The sequence below is a fragment of the Bos javanicus genome, chromosome 7 (assembly GCF_032452875.1).
Source record: "Bos javanicus breed banteng chromosome 7, ARS-OSU_banteng_1.0, whole genome shotgun sequence".
Lineage (NCBI taxonomy): Eukaryota > Metazoa > Chordata > Mammalia > Artiodactyla > Bovidae > Bos > Bos javanicus.
Window position 1 is genome coordinate 47,260,744 of NC_083874.1, and position 16,768 is coordinate 47,277,511.

Below are 16,768 nucleotides of genomic sequence, written 5' to 3' on the forward strand. Positions count from 1 at the left end.
CAACTTGGAGTGAGCTGTGCCTTGCCTGCCAACCAGGTAACATGCAGCCAGTTCCTCACTACTAGTACCTACTACAGATCAGAGTAACTCCTGAAAGATAACATTTGTAATCTGCTGCTGCTGCTGCTGCTGCTAAGTCGCTTCAGTCATGTCCAACTCTGTGCGACCCCATAGACGGCAGCCCACCAGTCTCTGCCGTCCCTGGGATTCTCCAGGCAAGAACGTGGAGTGGGGTGCCGTTGCCTTCTCCGTTGTAATGTGCTAGTGGCCCACATTTATCCGATGCTTACTATGTACTGGAAATTTGTAAGCAAGTATTATTACCCTGCTTTACAGATGAAGGAAAAGCAAGCTTAAGTGACTTGCCCAGGCTCACCCCAGCTGTCTCATGCCACAGCTCATAACTCTAACTACTGCTGCACACAAAGTATTTTTTCCCTGTCATGTGGAAAGGTCTGGTTTTCAGTGCTTTGATTATCTGAAAGGGAGTCAGTTATTTCAGGAAGAAGTCTTTCACAACCATGTAACATACCCTTTAGGATACGTGTGTACTGTTTATGAATACACAATTATAATAGACCTTTACAGGTCTGTATATGGATGGGCCTCCCACTCTCATGTCAATTTTCCCTGGGCAGTGGTCTATTATCAGCTAAAGACCTATAACTAGTGCTAATGGATTTGGTTGTTGGAACTTCGTTTTTATAAATCCTCCCTAATGGGTCTTAATTTTATTAAATTTAAGCCTGATGGTCACTAAAAGCAGCTTCTGAATGAGCAAACATTAAAAAATTTCCTTTCTGCCCATTGAATGAGGGTCCTTCCTTAGAAAATTAAGTGTTATTGTGCATCCCCTGAAAATAATCTGGGGAAACTGGATGGGAAGGGGTAGCTGAGGAACTGGAGAGACAGTGAGTATCCCTGGAGATCCTGGCCATGGTAGCTTATGTAGCCAGACCCCTCCTCCAGTTTCTCGTGCTGCTCTGCCTTCATGCACAGGGCGTGTGGACTTGAGCAAGGGTGTCCAGTTCTTTGGGTTTACTGTCTCCCTTTGTCTTCCTCTTTGGGGAACCCACTCACAGCCTCCTAGGCCAAGAGAGCTGGTCTTAGTCCTGAGGGTCCCAGCACATTGTGGTAGTTAAGAGCACAGGCTTTGAGACCAGGCGTGTAAGTTGAACTCCCTGCCTGCTGCTTACCAGCTGCCTCATTTTCAGTGGCTTGTTATCCCTCTCTGGGCCTTGTTTCCTTCGTCATTAAAATAGGGAAAAGATGACTGAGACTGCTCTGAGGATGCAGCATGCAAATGGTGAGCAGGAACAGGACTGGCACTCAATGCCAGAGAGCATCTCTAAGATGTTCTGCATGCCTTCTTTCTGAGTATCTCCTCGCCTTACCTTCTGGGTCCTGGTTCTTCTTTCCTTGCCCTCTGCCCAGTCCTCCCTCCATCCATGTGGGCTCTGAGCTATTCCATTCTTCTCCAGAATCCTCCAAGCTCCTAAAGAGCCTCCAGATCCATCCCTCACCTAAATGAAGTCTCTATTAGGGCAACTTAGAATCCGAGTAAAGCAATTTATCCTTTGGTAGATTCCTACAGAAGCTTCTAGGCTGAGCTTGTGCCATGGATTACAAAGTCCTATTTTTTACCTCCAAAGTAACAGCTGTACAGATTCCATCTTTACTGATCATAGCTACTGCCTGGTTATATTTAGGCCCTCATCACCTCCCCTGGAACCCCTGGACTCCTCCAGAAGCATCTTAGCTAGTCCTTGTTCTCGTATAAACATCATCGTGCTCCTAGAACTGTCTTATGGAAGCAAGGCCACCTACAGTCCTGACAGACCACTGACTTGGCCACAAATGTGTAAAAAATTCTATATTGCTCAGGAGCCATCCACATCAATACGGAAAAGATCAAGGGTTCAGCATGGAAACACTGAAGGATATTGGTGGTGTGGTATAATGAGTGGCTGTGCACAGGGGGAATTCACATAGAAAATGCTCATCTGCCTGGTGACCAGAGGAATGAATTTTAAAATTTGCCTAAGATAGTACTTTACATCTCTTAGAGGAAAAATCCTAATGATACATAATGCTTCAAAGTATTGATGAAGCCAGTTTAGTTGTAGAATATTTTTGACATTGAAAAATGGTGTAGCCCTCCAGGAAAATAATTTTGCAGTGTGTTTCACAAACATCTGTGACACAATGGCCTCATTGTCAGAAACCCAATTCTCAGAAATAACAGAAAAGAAGGAAAGGAAGTGATATATATGGAGATGAAATATATATGGATATTATGGTAAATATATAGTAAATATATATATTTACTATAAATAAATATATAGTAAATATATATATATTTTACTCCATAAATATATGGAGTAAAATATAAATATATAAAAAGTGAATGTTTATCAATAGAGAAGATTGAAAGAATGATATATCAATCTTATGCTGACATAAACATGATAATTAAATAAAAAATAGAAAAATATTTATTTTCTCATGCTAGGTAAATTCAGTCACAAGATTATTTACCCTATAGCTGTAAGTATGTAAATACGTGCCTACTCTGGCAAAGAATGGGAAAGATGTAAACAAAAGCAATTGATATGTGGGGCATGTAACTGTAGACTATTCTTTTCCTTTTAAATGTTCTTCTTCTTGTTAAAATGCTATTTGTATAATAAGTAAAATTGTGAAGGTAAACTGCAAAGACAACTCAAGGATCCCCTTTCCATTACAGAATGAAGGCTGTGCATTTCAGCACGACTTCTGCATAGCCCATCAGAGGTGGCCCTGCTTCCCCAGTGGGTTGTACTTCCTTCAACTCCTAACCTCCCGCCCCCCGATCCTAGCCCCTGCTTTGGTCCCCTCTACCACAGCCTCTCTTCCCCTGTGCCTTTACCTGACCACCTCTGATTCTGCAGACATTATCACAGCTTTGTCCTCTGCTCCACTGTTTTCTCCATCTGGAATCCCTCTGACTAAGGTCTGACTAAGCATCTGCCTCCTCTGCCTTTGTGAGGATTTCCCACAACACTTTTGGCCTGAATGAATCTTTCCTTTTCTTGTTAGACAAAGGACTGGACTCAGAGGTGTGGAACCCTTGAGGATGTAAGCTTCTGATGACAGGGACTGGGGTCTTAGCTTTTTAATGTCTACAGATTTAGCTGATAATAGGCGTCACATGATTATTCCCTCCTTCAGGCTCACAAGTCTGCCTTGTGAGTTCAGGAAGAGCTAACACCTTACCAGAGAAGAGAGCAAGCAAAGCAGTCAGATGATGATATATCCGGTGGTTTTATTATGGAATACTAAGTATAAAAAGATTAATTGATTTGTAATTTCTTCAGGATGCAGCTTGCTGGCCAAATTACTATTAACTGTATTAATCAAACAGTGGTATTTTGTATTTAAATGGCCTTTCTTTCTTTTCATTTTTAAATAAAATAAGGCCATTAATCATGCTGTTGAGTTGCCATGGACTCTGTGCCCATAGTTGTAGGAGTTTAGGAATGAGACAAATAATGCCTAATGTGTAGCAGGTCATCATGGGCTCATTTCCTGTTCATCTCATTTTATTTCTCAAGAGAATCCTGAGAATTTCCTCAACAGCTTTTAGGAATGTATCTCACCTTAAACATGGGGTTTTGCTATATTTGAGAAAACTAAAAACTGGAGGAAAACTCATTCAGTAAATCACTTATTTAGTAAATATTTTTGAGAATATTCTACTTGCCTGGGTCTGCTCTAGGCTAGGAATACAGTGGAGAGCTGCCACCATAGAGCTTACTGTGGCGAGGGAAATAGTAAACAAGTAAATAAATGACAAATGATATTTACTCTAAGAGAGGGCATGGCGATGGAGAGTGACTGATGAGAGGAGGAGTCCCATGGCAACACGCCTGCAGGGCTCCTCAGTGAGGCTTCACTGAGACCACACCTCAGCTTAGCTGCTCCTGCCGCAGACTGCTTCTGCCTTTCATTGCAGGCTTCTCACTTGCACAAGAACCCTTGTCTCCAGCTCTGCTTCTGGAAGTGATGCTTATTAGACTCAGAACTCCCTGGAGGCAGGGACTGTGCCTTTCTTGTTCACTTTTAGGTAGAATATTTAAGTGGGGACTGATGAGGTCTATTTCAGAAAGTTCTCTGACTGCTGCTTGTGTGTGTTGGTGAGGAGAAGGTGGGCGGGGGGTGGGGAGGGCAGAGGCAGGTGGTCAGCTGGAGGCTGCTGTAGTAATCCAGACAAGATAGGACTAAGGCTTGGATTATATAATCAAAGCATCTCTATTAAGTAAAGATTTTTATTCACAATTATACTCACAAAACTCCCCTTCCATCAAGAAATTTGCAAGTGACCTTAGGCAGATGAATGTTAATAAAAGAGTAATGCATTATGGTATATAATGGGAGGAATATATAACAGATCAAATGCTCATTAAGACTGAATCCATATATGAGCATTTAGTACAGAAATAATGAGACAGAAATGTGTAGTTGGTCTTGAGCTTAATTACTCGAGTTAGTTACAGGTCCTTGGGTGGGGGGGCGGTGGTGACTAATTTCTAAGATCTATTAGACTCTGGGATAAAGGTGACAGTTTGAAAATTGCTTTTGTCCTTTCCACAAGACAGGCTGGCTAGTAAATGCATCTGGTTTGCATCTATTTCTTGGAGGCAGTGGGGATTTATATTCCTTCCTTGAGTGCTCCTCCAATTCCTTTCTTCTTGTTAGCCCCTAAATCAGAATGTAATAAATAATCAGCTTCTGAATACCTTAAGAGATGCAGTTCATGATGGGCATAAGGCAAGGCCCACAAGCTAAGGTTACATGGCACCGAGAAGAAGAAAAATGCTTAAAAGGATTATCCTTTCATGCAAATATTTATATATTCAAAGAACTGAACAAAAGGCAGCAAAATAGCCAAAAAGACAGTAGTTTCTTGTCTGGTTGTGTGGACTTGGAGGAACTGAAATCTCTTTTGCAATTGTGCAGTAGTATTTGCTCTCTAGAGAAAGCTGTGTAAGAGATCGCAGCAGGCCTGAGGAGGGCAGAGAGGACACATTGGGTGCTCTGCTTGTTCATCTCAAAGCTGAGCCAGGCACGGTGTGGGGGCAGGTCAGAAACTCAGGCCAGGGAGCAGAGGAGTGCTCCTCAGACCCAGTCTGGAACTCTTTAGTGATCTGAGCTCCCCTATGGAGGACAGAGGCCCCACTACTCTCCCTGACATGTGGGTCCACCCTGAAGCCACCCACCACTCTTCTCTATCCCTGAGACTGCCAGGCCATGAACCACTGTTAGGGCTTCTCTGCAGTCAGAGCTCTTTTCCAGAGTTACAAACCCAGAAGGGACACAGGCGAGCAGTAGAGGGAATGGGATGATGGCCCCATATTCTCAGGCCAGCCTGGAACATCAGCTGAATTCTGTTGTATGGATTTTTGGTCATAAGGGGAATTACAGATGTCTGGAGTGCAGTAAGACCTGTGTCTTGGTACTGTACTCCCATCTGTCTATTCATCTGCTCACCACACAGCCTGCACATTATTATGTGCAGAGGGAGTACTAGTTCTGTCTTCAGAGACCAAGATGCATGAGAGGTCCCACCTACCAGGAACTCAGTCTTTACAAAATTTAGAATCATTAGAGAGTCTTTCAAAAACCACAATCTCTGGGCTCCCACCCAGGAGAACTGGATTAGAAGCCCTGTGGCTGGGGCACTGACATTGCTGTTTTTTACAAAGTAGCCAGGTGGTTCCTTTGTGCAGCTAAGTAGGAGAACTTAGTTTATTCCAGAGAGGTACACTGCATTTGGTTTTGATCTATTTGGTCTACAAATGCCGTGCATCCTCGGAGAACTGCAGTTCCTGCCCTCAGTGGTTTACAGTGAAGGGGTTATAGCCTTGATCCCAAAAACCATCCCAGAGATTCTCAACAGGGAATGATTTTGTCTCCACGCCTTCCCCCAGGGATTTTAGAGACCATGTCTTGGAGACTTTTTGGTTGACACGACTTGCGAGGAGGATGCTACTGGCACCTAGTAGACAGAGGCCAGGGATGTTGCTAAGTATCCTGAGATACACAAGACAGGGCCCATGGTGAAGAATCATGTGGCCCCAAATGTCAATAGTGCTGAGGTTGGGAAAAACTGGTTTTGTCCTATGGATAGGTTCTGCTTGTAAGAACAACATGGCATATAGTTTCTATTAGCTAACATTATGTACTGTGTTCTAAGTATATTAAGTTCAGTTCAGTCACTCAGTCATGTCTAACTCTGTGACCCCATGGACCGTAGCACACCAGGCTTCCCTGTCCATCACCAACTCCCGGAGTTTGCTCAAACTCAAGTCCATTGAGTCAGTGATGCCATCCAGCCATCTTATCCTTTGTTGTCCCCTTCTCCTCTGGCCTTCAATCTTCCCCAACATCAGGGTCTTTTCCAATGAGTCAGTTCTTTGCATCAGGTGGCCAAAGTATTGGAGTTTTAGCTTCAATATCAGTCCTTCCAATGAATATTCAGAACTGATTTCCTTTAGGATTGACTGGTTTGTTCTCCTTGCAGTCCAAGAGACTCTCAAGAGTCTTCTCCAACACCACAGTTCAAAAGCATCAATTCTTCCGTGCTCAGCTTTCTTTATAGTCCAACTCTCACATTCATACATGACTACTGGAAAAACCATAGTTTTGACTAAGTGGAGCTTTGTTGACAAAGTAATGTCTTTGCTTTTTAATATGCTGTCTAGATTGTCATAGCTTTTCTTCCAAGCAAGCATCTTTTAATTTCATGGCTGCAGTCACCATCTTCAGTGATTTTGGAGCCCCCCCCCCCCAAATAAAGCTATATTGGTAAACATAGATTATTATTTAATAGGTATTGTTATTTGTTCCCATTGTATTGAATAGAAAACTGAGCCCCGGAGATGAAATATCTAAAGCCATCTGTTTGGTAAATGAAGGACTTTGGATTTGTGGTCCCACATAATGTGGTCAGGTTTCCAGCCACAACAGTAAGCTGCTGCCCAACAGCACTTATTTTTCTTCTCTTGAGAGTTTTTCCAGGAAGAAAAGGGGTACACATACTTGCATTAGTCCTTCTTAAGGTTGCTGCTTGAGAAAAACAAAACTGCTTTTCCAAGGCCAAAGATAGCCCCTCTGAGCCAAGAGATGAATGGACGCTGGTCATTTTTGTGCTGTGTGACCAGGCTAGGACCTCCAAAGGCTGAGAAGAATCCCCAGAGAGGACGCTGATTGATGTTTTCTATACCAGTGGATTCCAATAGCGTTTGACAGCTCCTGGGCATCCTGCAGCACAGTCTGGGGTGGTGTCTGACCAGCCAGACTGTGTTTGTGACAGTTCTGGTCTTCTTAACTCTGAGCATCTGTTCGCAATGATGCCTCAGCAGGAAAACACAGCGGGAGAAAGTCTGCTCAGAGCATTTGAGTGTCTGATTGGCCTCTCAGACGTCCTTTAGAAAACCCTGGTGTCCGCACATTCCCTGAGCTCTCTGCAGATGGAGGAAATGACTCTGAACCTCAGTAGAGGTCAGCTGCCCTCTCTGGTGTCCCTGCCGGTGGTCACCACACTAGGGGAAGGGGTTTCAGTCAGTTGTGCATCTGCTGCTGGGCCTCATGGTCTCTCCCAGCACAGATTTAGACCAGGAGGCTCTTGAGGGTTGGAGGAGCATCCGCCTTATCCACAGGGCTCCTGCCAGCCAGCTGATTAAGTACCTTTGAGTTACTAATGCCACATATTTAGTAAGTGGAGGATGTGAGCAGGTACACTCCTGGCCACTATAAATTGCTACGCAACAGTTTCTGTCATCTTCTCATGGGAGTTTTTCCAGGTGGAATAATGGGCCCACGTACGGCAGAACTGTAAAATGTGCACAAGATGGTGAATTTTTGAAGAAAGAAGCAAAAGGGACTTCTGGTGTTGTTAGAGGCCTTGGCCCAGATTTAGACAGGGCAGTGATGTGGGTGGGATGTTCCCCACCATGCCTCTCCCCTCTGAGCTTGTTCCTCCCACCTTGGCATTCCCTGAGGGAACCTGTGTGCTGTGCCCTGTGGGCACATTTTGTGTACTTCTGGGCTCCATGTCCATGATAGAATCTTGAGGTTCACAGCAGGGAATTGAGGTTCGTGGAGGACATTGACTTCGTATATTTCCATTTTTTTGTAGAGATTTTTCATTTTTTTTTTTAAGAACACAGGCTATTGCCAAATAATGTATAATCTCTAATGTTGGCTGAACTGTTGGCTCTGTTGTTCAGCTCTCTCTCCCATCACCTACAGAATTTTTCCCAAACTTTTCTTAAGACACTTTTTTTCAATGTGGACCATTTTTTTCAGTCTTTATTGAATTTGTTACAGTATTACTTCTGTTTTATGTTTTTTGGTTTTTTGGCTACAAGGCATATGAGATCTTAGCTGCTTGAGCAGGGATTGAACCCACACCCTCTGCACTGGAAGACCACTGGACTACCAGAGAATTCCCTTCCCAAACCTTAAAATTTTTTTTTCTTTTTTCAGGCTGCCTTCTACTTCAGAGGGTGATTCTGCTTCCTAATATTTACAGAGATGAAGATGCTCTTCATATGAATTTCCTCAAATTTTTTCCTGTTGGTGGTCTTTAGTGCTATTTACCAAATAGCTCCTTTATTTTTCTCCTTTCAAATGCATGACAGGAATATTCAATGCTTTCTGGCCCTGCTTACGGCAGGGAGGGTTATGTGACTAATTGCTGTCTCTGAGTTGTAAGCAGAAGCACCGTATGTCCCTTCCAGGTGGAAGTGTTTAATTGCTGATATGAGACCCTCCAGGGCTGGATTTCCCTTTGGCAGGGTGGAAATATTTGAGGTGGTGGCTATTCTATCATTTTCGGTTCCTGAATGAATTCCTCTGAATTCTGTTGCAAGATGGAAGTAGGATGAGCGATTATTGTTGTCGCTGTTCAGTCACTCAGTCGTGTCTGACTCTTTGCGATCCCATGGCCTGCAGCAATCCAGGCTTCCCTGTCCTTCACCAACTCCCGGAGCTTGCTCAAACTCATGTCCATCGAGTCAGTGATGCCATCCAACCATCTCATCCTCTGTCACTTCCTTCTCCTCCTGCCTTCAATCTTTCCTAGCATCAGGGTCTTTTCCAATGAGTTAGTTCTTTGCATCAGGTGGCCAAAGTATTGGAGTTTCAGCTTCAGCATCAGTCCTTCCAATGAATATTCAGGGTTGATTTCCTTTAGGATTGACTGGTTTGATCTCCTTGCTGTCCAGTGATGAGCGATAAATAAATTTTTTTTTTCTGGTTAACAGCCCATATAGCTTTGGTTTTGCTTGTTAACACAGCGTAACTTCACCTGCCTTGATTAATAGTCTGTCCCTTTTGCTTAACAATTACGTGGCATCCACACCTACCCTTTTTGCCTTCCAGCATTTCTCAGAGGCTTTCTGTCCTAATCTTTACAACCACCTTGATTAATATCCTCAAATGGATTCCTGTTATTCCTAAAAAAGGAACAAAAACAAAATCCTTTTGCCTGGTCTACAAGCCTCTGTCTGGTCTGATTCCTGTCTGCCTCTCTAGACTCACCCCACTCCCCATTCTTCCTCATGCCTCTGAGTCTGCCACATTCACCTTCTTTCAGTTCCTTTTATATGCTGTATTTCTTCTCACCACTGGGCCTTTGTGCATGCTCTGAACAGCTTTGAACATGTTTTTTTTCTGCCAGAAATACCCTCCCCACCTCTGGTTAACTTTTGTCGTGAGTTCCTCCAAGAAGTCTTTATTGACTTCCCCAGTTAGGTTGTATCTGTCTTTGCTGCTAAGTCACTTCAGTTATGTCCGACTCTGTGTGACCCCAGAGACGGCAGCCCACCAGGCTCCCCCATCCCTAGGATTCTCCAGGCAATAACACTGGAGTGGGTTGCCATTTCCTTCTCCAATGCATGAAAGTGCAAAGTGAAACTGAAGTCGCTCAGTCGTGTCCGACCCTCAGTGACCCCATGGACTGAAGCCTTCCAGGCTCCTCCGTCCATGGGATTTTCCAGGCAAGAGTACTGGAGTGGGGTGCCATTGCCTTCTCCGGTATCTGTCTTTAGAAGTTGTAAAGTCATGTTTTTGTTTTGTAACACTATTTCAGTTGGAATATTACAATTTTTTGGTGTGATGTTTTGAGTAATACTGGAGAAGGAAGAGGCAACTCACTCCAGTATTCTTGCCTGGAGAATCCTGTGGACAGAGGAGCCTGGTGGGCTGCTGTCCATGGGTCGCACAGAGTTGGACACGACTGAAGCGACTTAGCATGCATGTCTTCCTCACAATGGTTAGCCTCATGTCAATTCCAGTCACTGTAACACGTCCTCAGTGATTAGCACAGCAAGCTTTATAGTCACTCAATGCAAACTTGTTGACTGCATGAATGAGGACATACCATCATACCGTCTAGTTTGGCAACCACTGGCCACAATTGCCTATTGAAATTTTAATTAATGAATGAAAAATTAAGAATTCTGTTTCATAATTACATTAACCACATTTCAAGCTAAGTAGCTATATGTAGTAGTGGCTGCCATATTAGACAGCAGGAAACATTTCCATCATCATAGAAAATTCTATAGGATAGTGCTGGCAGGATAAGGCCCAAGGGCTTGTGCATGGCATGTAATACCCTTGAGGATCTGCTTCTGACAAGCTTTCCAGTTTGTTTCTTTCCCACAGTACTATAGCCTCAGTCACATCCTCCTATAAACATGTTTCTTTCCTAAATGTGCCACTCTTTCTTAGGTGTCTGTGGCTTTTCAGCTTTCACCTCTCTCTACCTAAATTGCCACCCCATCCCATCCAGCACCTCTCATCCTTTAAGCCCCACTTCAAGTATGTCCACTTCTGGGAAACTTCTTCATATGTCCAGACTGAGCTGGTCAGTGCTTCCTCTGACCCCCATGCCACCTCCTTCTTAATCCTGTGTACCTTGCTCAGACAGGATGGTGGTCCTTTGTTCACACATCTCTATCCATTGCTGCCGTGTACCCCTCAAGGGAAAGGCTTGGGGGCTTCTCAGTCTCTCCAGTGCTGGACTCAGAGCTGGTAATGTGATAGACATCAGAAACGCTAGTGAAATGATGTGAGCCAGTGGATGCAGGTCACAGGGGGTATTATTTCCTTAGTATAACATGCTGAGTGAAGCAAAAGGGAACAGTGTTACTAAGTGGGGCTAGTGAGGGTTCTACCTGCAGTCTTCTCCATCTTCCATGGTCCTATTCTAGGTCTTTATTTTATGTGATACTAGATTTCTGGGCTAAGACTCACCCAGGAGCTTGGCAGAGTCTGGCGGGGGGATACCTCTGAAATTCTGGGATCTGGAAGCTCAGCTGAGTGGAGCTACTTCTAGAGGAGAGTGGGTGGGTCTCATAAGTTGGAAGGACCATGATTACATCCTTCAAATCAAGCCTTGTGTCAAGAGGCTAGAACTGAAGGCCACCTGGAAGTCCGAAAAAGGTGACTGCTCTGAACTGTACTTTGTTCAGCTAGCTGAGTACAGAAGCTGTTGCTTTTATGGTCATAGCATATCTATCTGTACCTTACCCACTGCACTGATAGCTCCTTAAGGGCAAGATTGTGTCTTTCTTTCCTCAGGGTCCTTGGCAGGCTAATCAGCGACTATAGGGCTCATAGACTGGGGCTAAAACAACTTGTCCGATTAAATGAACCACCCTTACTGGTGATATTGCCTAATAATAGACATGCTTTCTGCAATGACACTAATATAATTTTGGACAAAATATTCATTTGTTTCTATTTTTTTTTTGTAGCAGTCTTTTGCTTAATTATGTCCAAGGGGGCCTGCATCTCTCCTACAGGTGGAGTTAAGGTCTCTCTTCTGCATAGTAGGACATTCTGGGTCTCTTGTCTCACTGTCCATGGGCACTTTGAGCTGGGAAGGCCCATGCCTACAAAGTTCTTAGAGTGAATGGAGATTTACCTGATCCTCATCAAGGCAGACCTGAAGTCAGGAAGAAAGAAGAGATGACACAGGGGGAAGAAAGGAAAACAGCATCCCTGTAAGACTAGAAATGAAGTGATAAAGAGGAGAGATGGGTGGGGGATGCGAGTGAAGGGCCCAGATGTGAGTCTTCAGTTGGACATGTTAAAAGGAGCACTAAGGATTGTGTCTCAGTCTCTTTGACCAGTCACTCAGCAGTGACCATGTGCCAGACAATGGGCTTTCTTTACGGATGTAGCCTGGGCCCAACTGAACCTGAATGGATTCAGAGACTGATCAGGTCCTTCCAGTTGGTGAGGCTCAAAGTCCCTAAGCATTTATTTAGAGTTGCTCTGCAAGGGGAGAGGAGAGTCTTTAAGAAGGACATTTATGCATAGTTCCCGGGGGACAAAGACAGAAATGGAGGAGATAGCCAGATCGACTGTGGGGGAGAAGATGAAGGCCTGTATGTATACTGTATATGTATACTGCATAACCTAAGTGACCCCATTAATGAGTGGTTGGACAGTGATTAACCTATAAGGGTACCCACTTACCCACTTCTCCAACACTGCCTTTCTAACACAGTGGGGATGCTGAGTCCCCTTATTAAGGCAGAAGTCATGGAGAACAACCATATCCTCACAAGGCCTTTTGGTCTTTGGGAGAGGAGTTGTAGGCTATAGGGATGACGTCCTTCCCCAGGGGGACATTTCTAGCATTCTAGAAGATAGAATGGGCTTCCCTAGTGGTTCAGACGGTAAAGCATCTGCCTGCAATGCTGGAGACCTGGGTTCGATCCCTGGGTTGGGAAGATCTCCTGGAGAAGGAAATGACAACCCACTCCAGTACTCTTGCCTGGAAAATCTCATGGACAGAGGAAACTTGTAGGCTACTGTCCATGGGGTCACAAAGAGTTGGGGAGATAACAAAGGATAAGCTAGAGGGTGTTTCTGGGGATAAAAGAACCCCTCCAGTTCCAAAGAAGGGGGAGCATTGCTGATTGACAACGATGATGCTTCCTTGAGGAGCTTCCTTGAGGAGACCTTTTCAGTTTACAGAGCATTTCCTCTCATATCAGTTCCATAGAAAATCCTGTGAAGCAAAAGCTTATACACCTATTTTTCGGAAGGGGAATGAGGCCCAAAGAGCTTCAAGGACTTATCCAAGACCGTGTGGCCATTAAATGTAAGAATCATGCTAGAAATCTCCTGACACTCTCTTCATCCTTTTTTCCTTTGTATCATGGTGGGATAATTGTCTTTATCTCATGGAGGCTGACGTTATGGCCGAGGTAGCCAGAGGACCAGATATTAGGGTGATGCCTGAGGAGAGGCTAACATTCAGATGAAGGATGTAATCTGAGGTGCAGTACCAGCCACAGAGCAGCACCCATTCCACTCAGATTTATGCATTTCATAAATATTGAGGTTGTTACATGGAAAACCAGTCTTACCAGATGGTCCATGAGAAAGAGAGTATTGTGGTCCAGTAATACATACTGCACTCTTCTTCATTTAGAGTAGCAGTGCATGATCAATGCTCTATGATGTCTTTAAGCAAAGAAATCTCTTTGACTCTATGTAACTCAAGGTCTCTAAATTGAATGTATAGGTTTTTTTTTTTTGTTTTTTGTTTTTAAGGTCAGACCTATTAGCAGCTCATGAAACTGCCAAGAATAACTAGTTTGTTTTAATCACTGAATTAATGGTTTGATTTGATATATCGCAAGTCCTAGGACTTTTTTTTATGGTTTTATATTCTAGCCTGAAGACTCATATATATGTCAGGTGTAAATAGGCCTTGGTGCTGGTCGTTTCATAATTCAAAGACCCAGGGTTAGACTGTGCCCATGCAAGCATGCTAAAGTTCATAAATTAAAAATGAAATCTCATTACAATATTAATAAGATTTTAAAATATTAGGTATTTTTGCTGGTAGTTCACGATAGAATAAATGTCAAGGAAAACTCTGAGTCAGTCAATGTAGCACGATGGCATCTGTGATTTGAGAGAATTTACCTATTGGAGATTTTTGAAGGGAGCAAGGTTGACATTTTATGCAGGTCATTTATCATCTTCCTGCCTATGGATTGCAGTAGACTCTTGACATTCATGATAGGTATTTCTTGAGACCTCTATGACTCTCCTAATATCGCTAGAATAAATAATTTCCCTCACAAAACCTTTTTATTCTGACCAAAACTGTCACGTTTACAGTGTTTCACTTTTTCTTCTCACTCATCGCCAGGGCCATTTTGTCCTTGATAGCTGACAATGAGGAGGAACATTATAGGCTCTGAAGTGGTGGCCATACTCTGGACTAGCTGAAGGATTCACCCTCAGTGACTGGTTTGCTAAGAGATTTGAATCTATGTTTCAGAAATATGGTGAATGCTTGAATTTCCTGGGCTGCTGGGATTGTTTGTGAAGAGCCCAAACTGTGAACGTTAATCTACAAATATCAAGCATCTTCTTTTCTTTGGGGTGTCAAATATATCTTCCCCTTTCACTCTGTGCTAGAAGACAGGATAATACCACGGCTTGGGGAAGAAAGGAAATGCCAGAAACTCAAGCCTGTTATCACCATAACAAGCAGTCTACAGCAGGGTGTCTCTGAACTCCAAGACCGTGAATATCTCAGCACCTTTAGGAAACGCTTGCTTGCTGTACTTTGGTGAACAGTCTCAGCGAGCTCTTGAGATAAGCTAAAATGTGAGTCCCCCTGCACTTGGTCAGTAGGGTTGTACATACTTGAAACTACAACCTGACTCCTCCCCTCCCATAGCTCTATGCTTTTGAATATTTATCTAAGGCTACCTTTCCTATGGTTTATCAATTTTATCTTCAGGACTTACAGTGTTTGAAAAAAGAGATTTTTTCCTAGAATTTTTGATTATTATTAAAATTAAAAGGACAGGAGGATTTTTATCACACTTGGAGGCTCTCTCTAGATGAATACCACATACTGTTGTTGAAGAATGGTTCACCCCACACAAATTAAGATAAGCAGACAAGAAGAAAAATGCCAAGAAGCCAATCTGGGGGTATTGGGAATACCCCCAGTAGTCACCCTGTAAATAGATGGGAAAAAACAACCCTTGAAGACTGATCAGCCATTTTGCTTCTCTGGAAAGCACAGTTGGTACTAAAGCAAATAGATCTTTGGAGCTCTGCGGTTTTCATCAGGATGAATGATGTCATCTAATATAAGAGCAGATTCTACAAAATCCAGAATACATCCAGAGTGGAACTATAATTGAGTCTTGCTCCTTAGGACCTCAGTCTGACCAGCCACTGTGGGTGTGAGGGCTCCTGGGTGCCAGTGGCCATTAAAGACACCTTGAGGTTGGTTGAGGAGGTAGGACTTACTCTTTTGGAAGTCTAATCATGCTTCCTATTAAAGCCTTTCATAAGCCTTGAGAGTGAACTTCCTCTAAGCCACCCAGAACCATGGATCCCACAAAGCCTCTGCACGAAGGCATTTTCTACACAAGTCCCCAGGCACACAGAGAAAGCTCAATAAGTGCTGTTGAAAGAACTGAGGGGTATGTTTTTTCATGAAAACTTGGGAATTGGCCTGCTAGCTGATGGCAGCATTCACTGTAACCCAGTCCTCGCCAGTAGTTTGGAGGCTGAAAATCCCCTCTTTTATTCTCCAGGCTCGAAGCCTGTTCATAGAATGACTATCATCATCTCTCTCTCCTGATGGGCTGGGGGTGAAGGCGGGAGCTCTGAGCAGTCCTGCAAGGCTGGAGGTTCCCCTGTCTAGAGGTGGGTCGGGTAATTGCTATTGTCACCATCCTCTTGTGGGAACAAAATATGTGTGAGCACAAAGGTCGGCCAGCAACCCTGGAGGTAGGAAGGCCAGGAGAGGTGGGGAAGCTTACCTTCTTGACTTCGTACTTAATGGCGAGTTTGATCCGGCTCAGACTCGGACGGTGGTGGTCGGACCAGACTTGGAAGTTCACATCACCATTTAAAATCGCTTCCACCTCTTCTGTGTCTCGGCATAGGTCCAGCACGCCCACCACAAAATCCTTGCATTGCATAGATAACTTCCTGTAATCGTTCTAACAGAATAAAGAGAAATCAGGGGTGTGTCACACCGAACCCCACAGATGGGCTTGCCTAGCTCAGCAGTGTTGTTCAGCAACTGTCCACCAAGTGTGAGCTTAATAGAGTGCTCTGGAACCAGGGAATGTGCTGGAACCAGAAGGCAGGGCTGTTTCTCTTGCTACAGTAGTCTAGAGGACATCTTCTCTAAGCCAGGATTTGTCAGGCTGTATTCCATGGCCACCTGCATCAGAGTACCTTGGGTGTGCTAGAACTGTGATTCCCAGGCCCCGCTGCAGACTTACAGACTCAGAATTCCTGGGGATGAGACTCAGGAAGCTGTCTTTAACCTGTCTTTTAATCTTAAAAGGTTAACCTTTTAACCTTGTTCTCTGAGTGATTCTGATGCCTGCCAAAGCCCACCCTGGGCTCTTTGAAAGCAGCAATTCCCCTTGCCTGCTCTGAAGGGGGAGTCATAAGGAGATGTACTTTTAAGGCTGATGGGAATATCACTTCACTCACTTACCACCAATCTGTGGTGGTAACTGTTCTATGCAGGAAGTTTGCTGGAAAGATATGGCTGATAGATTAAATTTGGAGGGAAAAAAATGTACACAGATGTGCTTTCTTTTAATGTGCTGGAAAATCTGCTTATAAATTTAAAAATCAAATGTAATTTAAATCTAACAGTATCCTTTCCTTAGCACAGATCCTTTTGTACAGCAAATCATGGCAT

At 43.8% G+C, this 16,768-nt stretch overlaps 1 protein-coding gene across 1 annotated transcript in view; it reads right to left on the reverse strand.

Moving 5' to 3' along the window:
* Positions 1 to 16,768, reverse strand: part of TRPC7 (transient receptor potential cation channel subfamily C member 7) — a 145,521-nt gene that overhangs the window by 86,055 nt on the left and 42,698 nt on the right. The window contains exon 3 of the mRNA XM_061424850.1: positions 15,867 to 16,049. Within this exon, the coding sequence (XP_061280834.1) occupies positions 15,867 to 16,049 (183 nt within the window). The remainder of the gene's footprint in view (positions 1 to 15,866; positions 16,050 to 16,768) is intronic.